Source organism: Oncorhynchus nerka, linkage group LG12 (genome assembly GCF_034236695.1).
Source record: "Oncorhynchus nerka isolate Pitt River linkage group LG12, Oner_Uvic_2.0, whole genome shotgun sequence".
Classification (NCBI taxonomy): Eukaryota; Metazoa; Chordata; class Actinopteri; order Salmoniformes; family Salmonidae; genus Oncorhynchus; species Oncorhynchus nerka.
Window position 1 is genome coordinate 73,241,392 of NC_088407.1, and position 15,437 is coordinate 73,256,828.

At 45.2% G+C, this 15,437-nt stretch overlaps 1 protein-coding gene across 1 annotated transcript; it reads left to right on the forward strand.

The window, feature by feature from the left end:
* Positions 1 to 857: 857 nt before the first annotated feature.
* On the forward strand, positions 858 to 13,197 carry LOC115138709 (dapper homolog 1-like). Its single transcript, XM_029675839.2, has 4 exons — positions 858 to 1,609; positions 4,168 to 4,297; positions 7,283 to 7,438; positions 10,480 to 13,197. The coding sequence occupies exons 1-4, from the start codon at positions 1,265 to 1,267 to the stop codon at positions 12,519 to 12,521; spliced, it is 2,673 nt and encodes an 890-aa protein (XP_029531699.2). The 5' UTR covers positions 858 to 1,264; the 3' UTR covers positions 12,522 to 13,197.
* The last annotated feature ends 2,240 nt before the right edge of the window (positions 13,198 to 15,437 follow it).

A 15,437-nucleotide genomic window follows, 5' to 3' on the forward strand; every position in this document is an offset into this window, starting at 1 on the left:
TGGTTGTATTTTTATGCACTGTGAAGTTTAAGGACTAAAGACATAATGATTACGATGACCATTAATCATTTTATTTCACAATCTTGTGAAATAAAATGTCTTTGTAAACTTGTTACATATTGATAAACTCTCTCCTTTAAATGTCATGAAAATAGTATTTATCAATAGAAAAGATCATTAAGAAGCTGTAGGGTTAAATGCGCTCCATACAATGTAGCCTGTAGAAGCTGCCTCTCTGGGGTTTCTTAACACAGGATGGCGCCCTCCTCTTTAGGTAGAGAACACAATCTCATTCTTATGGGAAAACAGGCACACCCTTTGCATACCATATTTGTCTTAATAAATATGACGTAATTGCCTAATTAATTATTAATAAAACGCAATTAATAGGTGCAAATTGCACGCATGTTCACACATTTTAATTGCAAATCACATTACATTAGACCAGGCTAGTCTGATAATGTGCCACACCTTTTACAAACACGATACGGGTAATTGTTCATCACATAGTTGTTTTTGCATTTATTGTCATCGATCGAGTTCATATGTATGCCTACTAAAGATTAAATAGCCACAACGCTGACTGCAGAATCTCAGCTCTTGGAGTTATTAGCCTAGTTGCAATTGTTAGGCGAATTATATTCAATAAAGCACATTTTATATCTGCAAGAACATTAAACGAATCCTATATTTCGGTTGTAACTCTAAGTTATTATTTTATATCCCAGAAATGGGGAAGGGTCAATCAATTAGGGAGAAGGTGAGAAAACTAGGGGGGCAGGCACTAAGACATGTTGCTACCACGGAGAAAGTAGATGGGTCTCCAAAGAGAGAGGTGGTCCAACGCTACTCACCACTGTCATCAGAACAGTGCGAGCTGCTTGCCAGAGAAGCATCTACACATTGCCTGCTCGACATTATATTTGAACTTTCACGTTTTGATCATGCTGCTTTTTCTGATTTGTGCAAACTGAAAAGCACTTAGATTTGTCCGTTTATCTTGGAGACCACGACGGTGTCTGAATATCAAACGGACCAGTTTTACGCACGCAATTGGTGTCCAGTGTATACAGGTTGTTGGGATAGCCGCTCCAACAGACAAAAGTTATGGACAAGTCATTTAGTGGTCTGGAAGATTAGACCATGATATGTGCGTCTGCACATCAACGTTTTTGATGCGCGTCATGATTTTCTAGGCTCTTCACAGTGATTGTATGTGGCCCGCTGTTGCCAGTTACATGTTGTAAATCGTCGCTTCTTGGATATGGATACAATGAAACAAACGGCTGCTGTTGCAGAGATGCTGGCCTCTAAGGATTGCACATTACAGTTTCGGGAAAGGAGACCATTCGATAAGCGCTCCAGGGAAAGAATAGAGGCAGAGATGGATCGGGTGCGAACTCGGGAGAGATTTGAAGCCACTCTAGCCGGTCTCGGAGAGCTGGAATACTTGAGACAGCGACAGGAATTACTGGTCAGAAATGTGTTGAATCACCAGGAGTACTCTATACCAACAGTAGATCTAATGTGCGTTACGCACGAGGGGAATTACTTGAACTCGGAGGAAAAACTTCTAGAAGAAAATATTTTATTGCTAAGAAAACAACTGGTATGTAGACTGAATCTAAAGTAATGTATTTATTCCATAAAAGTGTTTGGGATAACGTTAATACTAGTGATCATCATTTGGCTGAGTTTTATTTGCGTCCGTTATGTTTTGGTTAGCCTACATTTCAAAAGCGGTCGTGAAATACACGTATCTCTATTAGTGTATCGTTGGATTGAGACTATCCAAATTGATCAACAAGAGGTCTATTTTCTGACTGAGTTGCAGCTCCACTCCATTCACGTCCAGGGAAAATGAGAACATAGCGGAACATAGCCAAGACAAGCCTACTGATAAAAGTTGGCGACGTTGAGTTTGCTTCGCCAGGCAGGCGCAGACAAGAGGTGCGAAGTCTGTCAACGATTGTGGTCTATGTCTATGATAAGTTTAAAATAAAAAACAGGCCTGTAAATTAGATTTCCAGACTACTTTCCAGAATAATTTTCTAACTGTGGCCCTTTAGTAGCATATGACTTGCTGTTGGCTTTTTTTCACTCACTCACATATAAAATCCTGTATACATTTGTAACCTAATATTTTGGAAAAGTTCAATGTAATTATTTTCTAATGATTACAATAAATGAACGATTCCATTAGATTGATCTGTCATTATAAATCAATGCAAGCAATTGGGTCTCCAGAGGACAAGAGGTTCCCACAGAAATGATAGAGAATAGAAGGATGGCTATTTAAATGAAACTTCCTGAAGGGAGAAGGAAACTCCTGATGTACTCATGTGGTCTGTGAGGGGGTCCAGCCGCTTCAATGAGTCTTACTGATGCGTTACAATGGATGGGGTGACTGAAAGTAACTTTTACAAGCAGATCTCCCACCCCCTGCTGCTGTTAAAGGATGCCAGGGAGTTATTGGCTGCTTCTTTGAGATTAGGCCATTAAACCAACCAAAACACACCTGGGTTCAATAAGGCAGTAAGGGCAAAAATCATGAATGGACTCAGTATTAAAATGTATTGGGGGAAAAAGTTGCAGTTGTTGTATTATACCCTATCCCCATAGGGTTTATTGTAGGCCTACAATAAATCCGATTGGTTTTCAATTGTCATTCTATTATTACAGACCATTTCACTCTCAGCCTACACAGACATTCCCTAATAAAATAACATTTTGACATTTACACATCCTCACTGGTTTGTTCAGTCACCCTATCAACCCAGCGGGAGGGTAATTTTATTCAGCAAAACAAACGTTGTTCTGCCTCTGCTAGAGATGCCTTTCCCAAATGGTACTTTGTGTGGAAATGGTCTCTGAAGCCATAGCATGCTCAGAGCACATAAATCACCCAATGCCTCCTGTCAGAGGCCTGGTTTTATGGCCTGCCAATCTGCTGCTGCAGCGAGAGGAAGGGCTGCATCTCAATATAGCCAGGTGTGTGTGTGTGTGTGTGTGTGTGTGTGTGTGTGTGTGTGTGTGTGTGTGTGTGTGTGTGTGTGTGTGTGTGTGTGTGTGTGTGTGTGTGTGCGCGCGCGCGCGCGCATGCGTGTGCATGTGTGTCATTACTGGGCTCAGTCATGGAGCAAATGGTAGCTAAAATGCTTAATGCACAGGGGACAGGCCTTCTGAGATGACAAGCAGGTAATTGGGAGTAATGTATCCTATGTCTGTAGTCACATAATTGTCACAAATGTAGCAAATGCAAATAGGGTCTGCTGTCACTGAGCCTTCATGGTTGACATTTTCAAACCACAGTCTAGAGCGGAATGGAGAAATGTAACCACCACGGGATCTGGGTGATGTCATGTGTGACCCTGGCTGTTCCACATAACCTGCGTGTTTGATGGAGATATTGTTTTGCTCCCACAAGACGTGATTCTAATTTAGTCTGGGATACTAATGGGTTCTGATAGGGCGACATGGTCTCGCCAAGATGTTGAAGACTTGCAGCACAGTAACTACAGACTTACTTTTAATGACCAACATTCAAGGCTATGGAATTCATCAGAAATGGAACCAAAAATAAGGAGCTAAACATTCTGTTGCAATACAGATCAACACTATGGATTAAGCTATAATAATCATTTGGTTGGTGATTATATTTGTCCCATGTACAACTCAGTGGCCTTGTGGTTATTGTCCGCCCTGAGATTGGAAGGTTGGTAGTTCCATCCACGGCAGAGTCATACCAAAGACTGTAAAAATGCGTCTCTGCTTGGCACTCAGCAGTACGGAGATAGATTGGGGGTAAGACCCTGTGATAGATTAGCATCCAGGGGGTGTACTTGTACATCAAGCTGCCTCATGCTACAGAAACAGGAGATAGGCTCCTGCTCATATGAGCCAAGGCTTGTGCAAGGCTACTTACTCACAAGTGTGTATTAATATTCATGTGTAAATTGGAAATGTTTTTTTTGCATGTCCAAACTCTCCCTGAGACACCCTCAGAATGGGGCCAACTGTAGATTTCATAGGCAGAACTAGCTGTAGTCCAGGGTTGAAGGCTCAGCGTTAACAAGCAACACCCTGGACAAGAGCTAAGGCCGAACTAACTGTAGCTGCTGTACGACTGTAACTAACTGTGTTACCTGTGCGTGTGTTTCCCTCCAGAACTGCCTGAGAAGGAGAGATGCTGGTTTGATCAATCAGCTGCAGGAGTTGGACAGGCAGATCAGTGATCTCCGGTTGGACACGGAGGTGTCACGTGAACACGTGGAGACAGACAGCCGCCCGAGCTCAGGTTAGTCTGGTTTTACAATAAAATTAGAATGGATTCTAAAGGTTCTACTTCAGAATGTTACCCTGTGGAAACTAGACATGATTAGTGGGATCTGTCGACTGAGTGATTTTTTTTCTTCTTTTTTTTACCAATTTTTATTTTTTTTAACCTTTTATTTAACTAAGCAAGTCAGTTAAGAACAATTTTTTATTTACAATGATGGCCTATCCCCAGCCAAACCCTAACCCTAACCTGACGCTGGGCCAATTGTCCACCACACTATGGGACTCCCAATCACAGCCGGTTATGATACAGCCTGGAATCGAACCAGGGTCTGTAGTGAAGCCTCTAGCACTGAGATGCAGTGCCTTAGACCGCTGCGCCACCCAGGATCCCATTTCAACTTAAGTAGTTGAGGATACTGCAGAACGTGTAATCCCCCAAGGTATAGGGTTTTTAACACATGGGTTCTCAAAGTGGGGTCTGTGGACTGATCTCAAAATATATAACAAATATAGATATTTTTAGGTAAACCCGTATAGTACCGTTTTGGACCCCCCTTTTCCTCCAGAACAGCTACAGATACGCTGTGGTGTTCAATCATTGCTTAGTTGGTATCAAGGGACCTAATGTGTGCCGGGAAAACATTCCTCACACCATTACACCATCGCCACCAGCCTGTACCATTTACACCAGGCAGAACAGGGCAATGGATTTATGATGCTTATGCCAAATCCTGACCCTGCCATCAGCATGACACAACAGGAACCGCGATTCATCAGACCAGGCAATGTTTCTTCACTCCTCAATTGTTCAGTGTTGATCGCTTGTCCACTTGAGCCGCTTCTTCTTGTTTTAAGCTGATAGGAGTGCAACCTGGTGTGGTCGTCTGCTGCAATAGCCTATCCGTGACAATGATCAATGAGTTGTGTCTTCCGAGATAACATTCTGCACACCACTGTTGTACTGCGCCGTTATTTCTCTGCTTGTGGCTCACCTGTTAGATTGCACAATTCTTGCCGTTCTCCTTTGACTTCTCTCATCAACAAGCTATTTTCACCCACAGGACACCTGCTGACTGGATGTTTTTTGTTTGTCGCACAATTCTCGGTAAAGACATAAAAAGGTATGTCAGATACTGGAACCGGCGCGCCTGGCACCGACGATCATACCACGCTCAAAGTCACTTGTTATTTTTGTAGTTATTTTATTTTTTGTTATTTCTACCGCTATTTCGTGATATCCATTTGGTAGTTACAGTCTTGTCCCATCGCTGCAACTTCTGTATGGACTCGGGAGAGTCGAAGGTCGAGAGCCATGCGTCCTCCGAAACACAACCCTGCCAAGCTGCACTACTTCTCTTAACATTGAAGCCAGCCACACCAATGTGTCGGAGGAAACACTGTCCAACTGACACACTTGTCAGCGTGCATGCGCTCGGCCCGCCACAGGAATCGCTAGAGCGCAATGGGACAAGGACATCCCGGCCGGCCAAACCCTCGCTTAACCCGGACGACACTGGGCCAATTGTTTGCCGCCTCATGGGTCTACCGGTCGGGGCCGGCTGAGACACAGCCCGGAATCGAATCCGGATCTGTAGTGATGCCTCTAGCACTGCGTGGCAGTTCCTTAGAAGGTTTAATCTAACAGTAACTGAATGCCTTTATGCCTGTCTGCCTGCTTTATATAGCAAGCCATAGCCTCGTGACTCACTGTCTGTAGGAGCGAACAATTTTCGTAAGTTGGGTGGTGTACCTAAAAAAAGATTTACGTTTCTTTTTTTTTTAATGAATATTACTAACAACAGATTGAACAAATGTTGGCCAAGGGATCATTTTTATTATTTTATACATTTTTATTATTGGGCGTGCAATAACAATTGCATTCTAATGGTGCATACGGACTGTTTCTTGTTGTCAAATGAACTGGGGCAAGCTTCAGACATGTAGATATTGCTCAGCCCCAGTCAATTTGACAAGAGATTTGCTTGCTCCAGAGAATTTGACAACAAGAGACGTTTTTTGTGTGCCCAATAGCATTTGGGGGGGGGGGGATATTGTGCGACACTATTACTGTAGATGTATTAACTACATTTTCTGAAATTACAATGCAAAAATATTACATATAGCTCCTTTAATCTACAATTCATGTTCTTAACCCTGGGCAACATTGGTCTGGGAGGCTCACAGGGATATTGGTATCCACAGGACTCCACCAATTATACATTTTCCAACTCATTACTTATTGTATTCCCCTTAAAGAAATGTGAAGCTAAATGCACTGCAATTCAAGCTTCAAAACTGCTATTTTTCTCTGTGCCTCATGTTTTCTTTCTGTCTCAAAATGTGTACAAATGCAGTATTTTAGCCTTAAAGCTGAAAAAAAGTATCTCTGCCCCATGACAATGTGTAGAATTGTTGGAAAACTTGAAAGCTGAGCTTGAAAACTTGAAAGCTGAGCTTGAAAACTGAAACCTTTCCTGGGTCCAAGATTTGGTTCACCCGGCCATGAACTGCAAAAGTCACAGTAAAAAACGAATTCTATAATATTTTGTGTTCTGAGTTCCGAGTTGTGTTCTGATTGAGGGGGTCCCTGATGAGTTTGCTATCACAAAGGGGTCCCTGGCCCCAAAAAGTTTTAGAACCCCTGTCTTAGCAAATTAATACAAATATGACATACAAATGACTGACAATGCAAAACATTTGCAAAATGGGCATATAGAGAATTAGCATTCCACTGGCAAGCTTGCCAATAAATTACAGAGCGGAAGTAGGGTATGCTATGCTGCAAATATAACAATCTAGTATAAACCCTATCTACACAAAGCATTGTTTTTTAAATGCCTGAGATTTTCTGCCTTAATTATTTTAATAGCCGCAGCCTGTCATGTGATAAGTTGTTGGATGACAGCTTCCTCCATGAAGTGTGTAAAAATCAATGTGTTAAAATGTTCACTTCTGTTTCTCTGCCCTTTCTCTCGGTGCCGCTGTCTCTCTCTTTATCCAGGCTTTTACGAGCTGAGCGACGGCGCTTCAGGGTCCCTCTCCAACTCTTCCAACTCGGTGTTCAGCGAGTGTTTGTCCAACTGTCGCTCCAGCACCTGTTTCTGCAGTCCCCTTGACACATCACTGTGTGCCTCCGAGGGAAGGCTCAAATCTGCAGGTGAGAGAGAAGCCCCCACATCACAGCCCCCATAGCACCAGGGTTTGGGCCAATTCATTTAAATTATTTCAGGAAGTAAAATTAAATGTAGCATAGTGGCGGTCTATGTACAGCACAACATAGACCGCCACAGCACAGCCTCCCATAGCAAAATCTAGAACACCACTGGACAGCCTAGCCTAGCATAAGACAGCACAGCAAAGCCTAGGGCCCATTGATATGACAGGGTCCTGGTGTTTTATTTCACATGGTCTATCTTGGGAGCAACAAACAGGCTGAATCCTTTTGTTGTCCTTTGCTGTATAAACACACACTCTTTCCTTCTTTCCCCAAAGACCCCCATCAGGCCGTCACCCACCCACCACATATCCACTTAACTTGGGTCTCAGCTCTGTTCCAGCTGGCCCCAGTTCAACTTCTAATTGTTTCCTTGGTGTCATTGCCATTAGTGGGGTTTGTTGTGACAACTCTTTGATTCAGTTTCAAACGAGAAAAAAAGAGTAGGAAGGAAACCCCAAACACTATTTGTGTCCCAAATGGCACCCTTTTCCCTACATAGTGCACTAGAGCCTTATAGGCACTATATACGGTGTCATTTGGGATATGGCCCTATCAGTTGAGCTGGATTCCCAGCCAGGCCAGGCAGATGGCTCAGCTCTAACTAACAGCCACACCTGTGATGATAAGACACAAACAAAAGGACCATTAACACGTCCAAACCAACTGCCTTCTTCGTTAGCATATTGAGAGGATGGTTTGCTTTGCTTAGCCTGTCAACACTACACACCTACTCTACTGTAAGCTTCTGTGTGGCATTATAGTTGCAATGAGGAAATGGTGTGGTAACTGGTGGTACAGTATCTGTTGTTTTATGCTATGGATGGGCAACTAAGCCCGCGGATCAACTTCCAATCGGAGGGTGTCTCTGGATCTCAACTTAATGTTGAGAGTTAGAATAGTAGAATACACAAAGTGCAATTTTATTAGTCGCTTTCACTCCGATATCATATCAAAACTGCAAACATTTCTCTCCACCCTATGGCAAAATGAGTAGAATTGCAAGAAATTAGCTATACAGTGCCTCCGGAAAGTATTCAGACCCCTTGACTCTTTCCACATTGTTACGTTACATACAGCCTAATTCTAAAATTGATTTTTTTCCCCCTCATCAATCTACACACAAAACCGCATAATGACAAAGCTAAAACAGGTTTACAGAAATGTTTGCTAATTTATCAAAATAAATCAATGGAAATACCACATTTACAAAAGTATTCAGACCCTTTACACTCAGTACTTTGTTGAATCACCTTTGGTAGCGATTACAGCCTCGAGTCTTCTTGGGTATGGCGCTACTAGCTTGGCACACCTGTATTTGGGGAGTTTCTACCATTCTTCTCTGCAGATCCTCTCACGCTCTGTCAGGTTGGATGGGGAGTGTCGCTGCAAAGCTATTTTCAGGGTTCTCCAGAGATGTTCGATCGGGATCAAGTCCGGGCTCTGGCTGGGCCACTTCACCCCCCCAGTCTGAGGTTCTGAGCGCTCTGGAGCAGGTTTTCATCAAGGGTCTCTCTGTACTTTGTTCCGTTCATCTTTCACTCAATCCTGACTAGCTCCCAGTCCCTGCCCCTGAAAAACATCCCCATAGCATGAAGCTGCTACCACCATCCTTCACCGTAGGGGATAGTAAAAGGTTTCCTCCAGACGTGACGCTTGGCATTCAGGCCAAAGAGTTCTATCTTGGTTTCATCAGACCAGGAAATCTTGTTTCTCCTGGTCTGAGAATCCTTTAGGGGCCTTTTGGCAAACTCCTAGCGGGCTTTCGTGCCTTTTACAGAGGAGTGGCTTCCGTCTGGCCACTCTTCTATAAAGGCCTGATTAGTGGAGTGCTGCAGAGATGGTTGTCCTTCTGGAATGTTCTCCCATCTCCACAGAGGAGCCCTTGAGCTCTGCCAGTGACCATCAGGTTCTTGGTCACCTCTCTGACCAAGGCCCTTCTCCCCCGATTGCTCCGTTTGGCCGGGCAGCCACCTTTAGAGTCTTTGTGGTTCCAAACTTCTTCCATTTATGAATGATGGACGTCACTGTGTTCTTGGGGTCCTTCAATGCTGCAGAAATGTTTTGGTACCCTTCCCCAGATCTGTGCCTCGACACAATCCTGTCTTGGAGCTCTGTGGACAATTCCTTCGACTTCATGGCTTGGTTTTTTTCTCTGACATGCACTGTCAACAGTGGGACCTTATATAGACAGGTATGTGCCTTTTCAAATCGTGTCCAATCATTTGAATTTACCACAGGTAGACTCCAATCAAGTTGTTTCAAGGATGATCAATGGAAACAGGATGCACCTGAGCTCAATTCTGAGTCTCATAGTAAAGGGTCTGAATACTTATGTAAATAAGATGTTTTTGTTTTTATATGTTTGCAGAAATTCTAAACGTTTCGCTTTGTCATTATGAGGTATGAGGAAAAATGTTTATTTAATACATTTTACAATAAGGCTGTAACTTAAAATGTGGCAATGCACTGTAAAACTGCAAATGTTTTTCTCCGCACCATTGCAAATGGAGTCGATTTGCAGGAAATTAGATATAAAATAGAAATATCTTCTCTCCGCCCCATGGCAAAATGTGTAGAATTCCAACAAACTTGCTTTAAAACTACAAAATGTTCTCCATGCCCCATGGCAAAATGTGGAGAATTGCAGGAAATGAACAAAAAAAATAAGAATTACCTGCTGTCAAGAAGGGGGCCACTAAAATGTTTTCTTCCGAGAGGTGGTGGGGCACCCCAATAAAATGTAGATTAGAGCCCCCAAAAGGCTGGAGCCAGCTCTGACAGCATGTGTGGGTATGGATGTCGGTACACAGACCCACGAGTCACTGCAGCCCCCTATGATGAGTTCAGATTTTTGTGCCTCCCCCCATCAAAGTCACCCATCCCGGTTTTATACTGTAGCCCTGTGTGGTTTCCATATGAATGACTAGTGGTGTATCTGTTGTTCTGTAGTCCTTATCCTCTGTCTCCTGTCTGGTTTTCAGATGAGCTGGGTAACTGTGCTGAGTGCGAGGGCCAGTGTGAGGAGCAGCAGACGTCAGGGACAGTCAGGAGGTCCCCCTCTGCTCCCTACTCCCCCTCTACAGATACCTCCACTCAAGACATCCAGTCCAAGTACCACTGTGACCTGATTGCCAAGAATGGCAGTGACGTGTACCGCTATCCCAGCCCCCTCCACGCCGTGGCCGTACAGAACCCCATCTTCTTACAGTCTCTGGCCGAACACCTCAAAGAGGACGGAGGGCTGTCAAAGAGCGGCGGCTGCATCGAGGGCTCCAGTGACTGTCAGAAACTGGAGCAGCAGCCTATTCTGGTGCCCCAGAGCACTTCTTGGTCTGCCTCCCACTCGCCCGCTAATAAACGACTGGACAATTATATCTTCAGCCTGCTTCAGAGGAGGGCTCAGCCCATTAGGACCAACAAGCCACGGACGAGCATCAGCACAGACCCCTCCAAGAGCATCCTAAGGCAGGGTAGTCTGTGTGTGAGGCAGGCTAGTGTTGGGCAGCAGCAGCCACAGGGACTGTGGACTGCTCCTGTTACTGACCTCAAACCAACCTGGCAGACGTGTTTACATGCAGGAGGTGCCAGTAACAATGATCCAGGAACAGGCTCCCAACAGAGACAGTGGTCAGTGGAGAGCAAAGGGGAACTCCTCTTAGAAATTGGGATGGCGTCCCAGTCTTTGGGCCAACCTCAGAACGGATATGCCACAATCAACAGCAGTGACATTCACACCAACAGCCTGGTGACCAACGCCAACAGTCTGTTGAAAAAGAAGGCGCCAACCAATAAAGGACTTCCGTCGTCGACCGGTCCTCTGTCTAAGGATTACCAAGACCTGGGCGCCCCCAATGCCAACTCCTCCCCCAAAGAGAGAACGCAATCTTATTTCCCTAATGCTCAAGAGGAAAACATTACTAAACTCTCCCAGACACTGCCAAGAGACCTCACCAAAACAGGCGCTCCCAAGAAAAGCCCTAAGAGCATTGCGGTCTCAGTCTATACAGCCCGGCACACTAAAGAAAAGAGGCCAATGCTGGAGCTGGTGAGTCTGGGGTCTTCCTCCCAGAGCCAGGATGAGAGTCAGGGTCACATGGTCAGTGCCCAGTACATCCCCGCCCAGAGGCAGGTGGTCAAGCTCCGCAAGGGGGGCAAAAACGTTAAGATTGTCAAGGTGAAGAGCGCCTCCCTGAAACCACATAGGGGGACGCACGCACATGCTGAGCCTGTATCATCAGAGATGGCGGGGACGAGGGAGAACAGTCACCGATCTGGAGGATCTAGGAAGTCTCGTCAGCCTGAGGAGGTACAACATGTGCACAAAGTCTCCTCCAAGAGGGGGGCATCTTCCAGGGCCAAGCGCACCGTCCCAGCATCTATCCCTGAGGGCCGGGTCCTAGAGAAACACATGGCCATGGTGTCTACAACAAGGTCCACTGTGACCAGGCATCACGGCTACCATGGTAGGGAGGTGGTGGTGGCCAAGCCCAAGTACAAGCGGACAAGCGGACAGGACTACAACCGTGGAAGGCTGAGAGCCATCACTGAGGTGCCTTACGACGAGGCCCTCAGGAGAGCCCACCGCAGGCAGAAGAGGGAGCTCCTCGGCCAGGTCTCCACAACCACCACCATGTACCTGCCCTCCAACGCGCAGTTCACCAGCCCTTACGCCTACGTGGCCGGCAGCGATTCTGAGTACTCCGCAGAGTGCGCCTCACTCTTCCATTCCACCATCATGGACACCAGTGAGGACGAGCGGAGCAACTACACTACCAACTGCTTCGGGGACAGCGAGTCCAGCCTGAGTGAGGTGGACTTTGTTGCGGAGAGCACTATCAGCAGTGACTCTGAGGAGAGTGGAGGGATGAACTGGCCCCAGTTTGCAGGGCAGGGCGCTGGGCCTCAGGAAGTAACCATTGCCCAGGCTAAGGCCTTCGTCAAGATCAAGGCCTCTCACAACCTGAAGAAGAAGATCCTCCGCTTCCGTTCTGCGGGCTCGCTGAAACTGATGACGACTGTATGAGGGAGGGACTTCAGGGTGTCGGGCAGGAAGCAGCGACCAATCAAATTGGTTGCTCTCTCTCTCTGCCCAACAAGTGCCTAGGCTGATTTTCTTATTTACAGAAAGTCTCTGCTAAAGTTAGTCTCAGAGACGTTTAAGGAAACATTTTAATTGGGTTTGGACAAAATGTCTGGCAGACTCCCTCCCTCTGCACTTTCTGACAAACATTGGACAGGGTGAAAAGCATCTGTGTAGCCCCATTATTTTGTTGTATGTAGCCATTTTTTGTATTTATTATGGACTTTACCCTTGCTGTAGTACATGGCAAAAAGTTCTGTAAATGCTTTTAATGGTTATGGTTTACTTTTTGATTAAAGATATTTAAACTTAATATATTTGGTTGGTATTTCTTGGATACATATTTGATTGATGATTGAAGCAGAGTATTACTTAAAAGTGGCTGTAAGGAATATTCATGCAAATAAAGACAGTCTATTCTGAAAATGGAAAAGTGCTGATGATACCATGGTAACACTTTGATATATGTACACATAAGATCTGCATGAGCAACTGCTTTTCCTTCATCTGTTGTTGATACCAAGTAGCTAGCTCCAATTGTTGTATATAATGTTTATGCGTGTTAATACTGGTGCTTAACTTTTTTTAATGCATTATTAAATGTCTGCTTTAAATTCAATATTTGGTCGTCACCCCTTCTTCTGAATTGTGCATTGAGGTAGCATAGTTGTTTGTTGACAAAAGTATTTCTTTCCTCCAGTTCAACCTCCACTGTGACATTATCATATCCAATGTGATCTTTCACTCGATTTTGTCTCAATAAATCAATTAACTTAGACATTCTAGAACCTTATTTACCTTAGGTCATTCTACAGCATATGAATATAATTGCATTTCTATGTTCTACAGTACTAAAGCGTATTCCAGAACCTCACCACCTTCAAATACTGAACAAAAATATGAACAGAACATCAAATCCAATTTTATTTGTCACATGCGCTGAATATAACAGTTGAAATTATTACTACAAGCCCTCAATCAACAATGCAGGTTTAAGAAAATACAATACAAAAAAAAGTAAGAGTAAGCGATAACAAATAATGAAAGAGCAGCAGTAAATAACCATAGCGGGGCTATATACAGGGGGTACCGGTACAGAGTCCATGTGGAGGCTATATACAGGGGGTACCGGTACAGAGTCCATGTGGAGGCTATATACAGGGGGTACCGGTACAGAGTCCATGTGCAGGCTATATACAGGGGGTACCGGTACAGAGTCAATGTGGAGGCTATATACAGGGGGTACCGGTACAGAGTCAATGTGCAGGCTATATACAGGGGGTACCGGTACAGAGTCAATGTGGAGGCTATATACAGGGGGTACCGGTACAGAGTCAATGTGGAGGCTATATACAGGGGGTACCGGTACAGAGTCAATGTGGAGGCTATATACAGGGGGTACCGGTACAGAGTCAATGTGGAGGCTATATACAGGGGTACCGGTACAGAGTCAATGTGGAGGCTATATACAGGGGTACCGGTACAGAGTCAATGTGGAGGCTATATACAGGGGTACCGGTACAGAGTCAATGTGTAGGCTATATACAGGGGTACCGGTACAGAGTCAATGTGCAGGCTATATACAGGGGGTACCGGTACAGAGTCCATGTGGAGGCTATATACAGGGGGTACCGGTACAGAGTCCATGTGGAGGCTATATACAGGGGTACCGGTACAGAGTCAATGTGCAGGCTATATACAGGGGGTACCGGTACAGAGTCCATGTGGAGGCTATATACAGGGGGTACCGGTACAGAGTCAATGTGGAGGCTATATACAGGGGTACCGGTACAGAGTCAATGTGCAGGTTATATACAGGGGTACCGGTACAGAGTCAATGTGGAGGCTATATACAGGGGTACCGGTACAGAGTCAATGTGGAGGCTATATACAGGGGGTACCGGTACAGAGTCAATGTGGAGGTTATATACAGGGGTACCGGTACAGAGTCAATGTGTAGGCTATATACAGGGGGTACCGGTACAGAGTCAATGTGTAGGCTATATACAGGGGTACCGGTACAGAGTCAATGTGCAGGCTATATACAGGGGTACCGGTACAGAGTCAATGTGGAGGCTATATACAGGGGTACCGGTACAGAGTCAATGTGCAGGCTATATACAGGGGTACCGGTACAGAGTCAATGTGGAGGCTATATACAGGGGTACCGGTACAGAGTCAATGTGGAGGCTATATACAGGGGTACCGGTACAGAGTCAATGTGGAGGCTATATACAGGGGGTACCGGTACAGAGTCAATGTGCAGGCTATATACAGGGGGTACCGGTACAGAGTCAATGTGCAGGCTATATACAGGGGTACCGGTACAGAGTCAATGTGGAGGCTATATACAGGGGTACCGGTACAGAGTCAATGTGCAGGCTATATACAGGGGTACCGGTACAGAGTCAATGTGCAGGCTATATACAGGGGTACCGGTACAGAGTCAATGTGCAGGCTATATACAGGGGGTACCGGTACAGAGTCAATGTGGAGGCTATATACAGGGGGTACCGGTACAGAGTCAATGTGCAGGCTGTATACAGGGGGTACCGGTACAGAGTCAATGTGCAGGCTATATACAGGGGTACCGGTACAGAGTCAATGTGCAGGCTATATACAGGGGGTACCGGTACAGAGTCAATGTGCAGGCTATATACAGGGGTACCGGTACAGAGTCAATGTGCAGGCTATATACAGGGGGTACCGGTACAGAGTCAATGTGGAGGCTATATACAGGGGGTACCGGTACAGAGTCAATGTGCAGGCTATATACAGGGGTACCGGTACAGAGTCAATGTGCAGGCTATATACAGGGGGTACCGGTACAGAGTCAATGTGCAGGCTATATACAGGGGT

Coding starts and splice junctions, on each gene's coding strand:
- LOC115138709 (XM_029675839.2), top strand. CDS start 1,265: ATGGATACAATGAAACAAACGGCTGCTGTTGCAGAGATGCTGGCCTCT. Junction 1,610..4,167: donor TATTGCTAAGAAAACAACTG/GTATGTAGACTG, acceptor GTTTCCCTCCAG/AACTGCCTGAGAAGGAGAGA. Junction 7,439..10,479: donor GGGAAGGCTCAAATCTGCAG/GTGAGAGAGAAG, acceptor TCTGGTTTTCAG/ATGAGCTGGGTAACTGTGCT.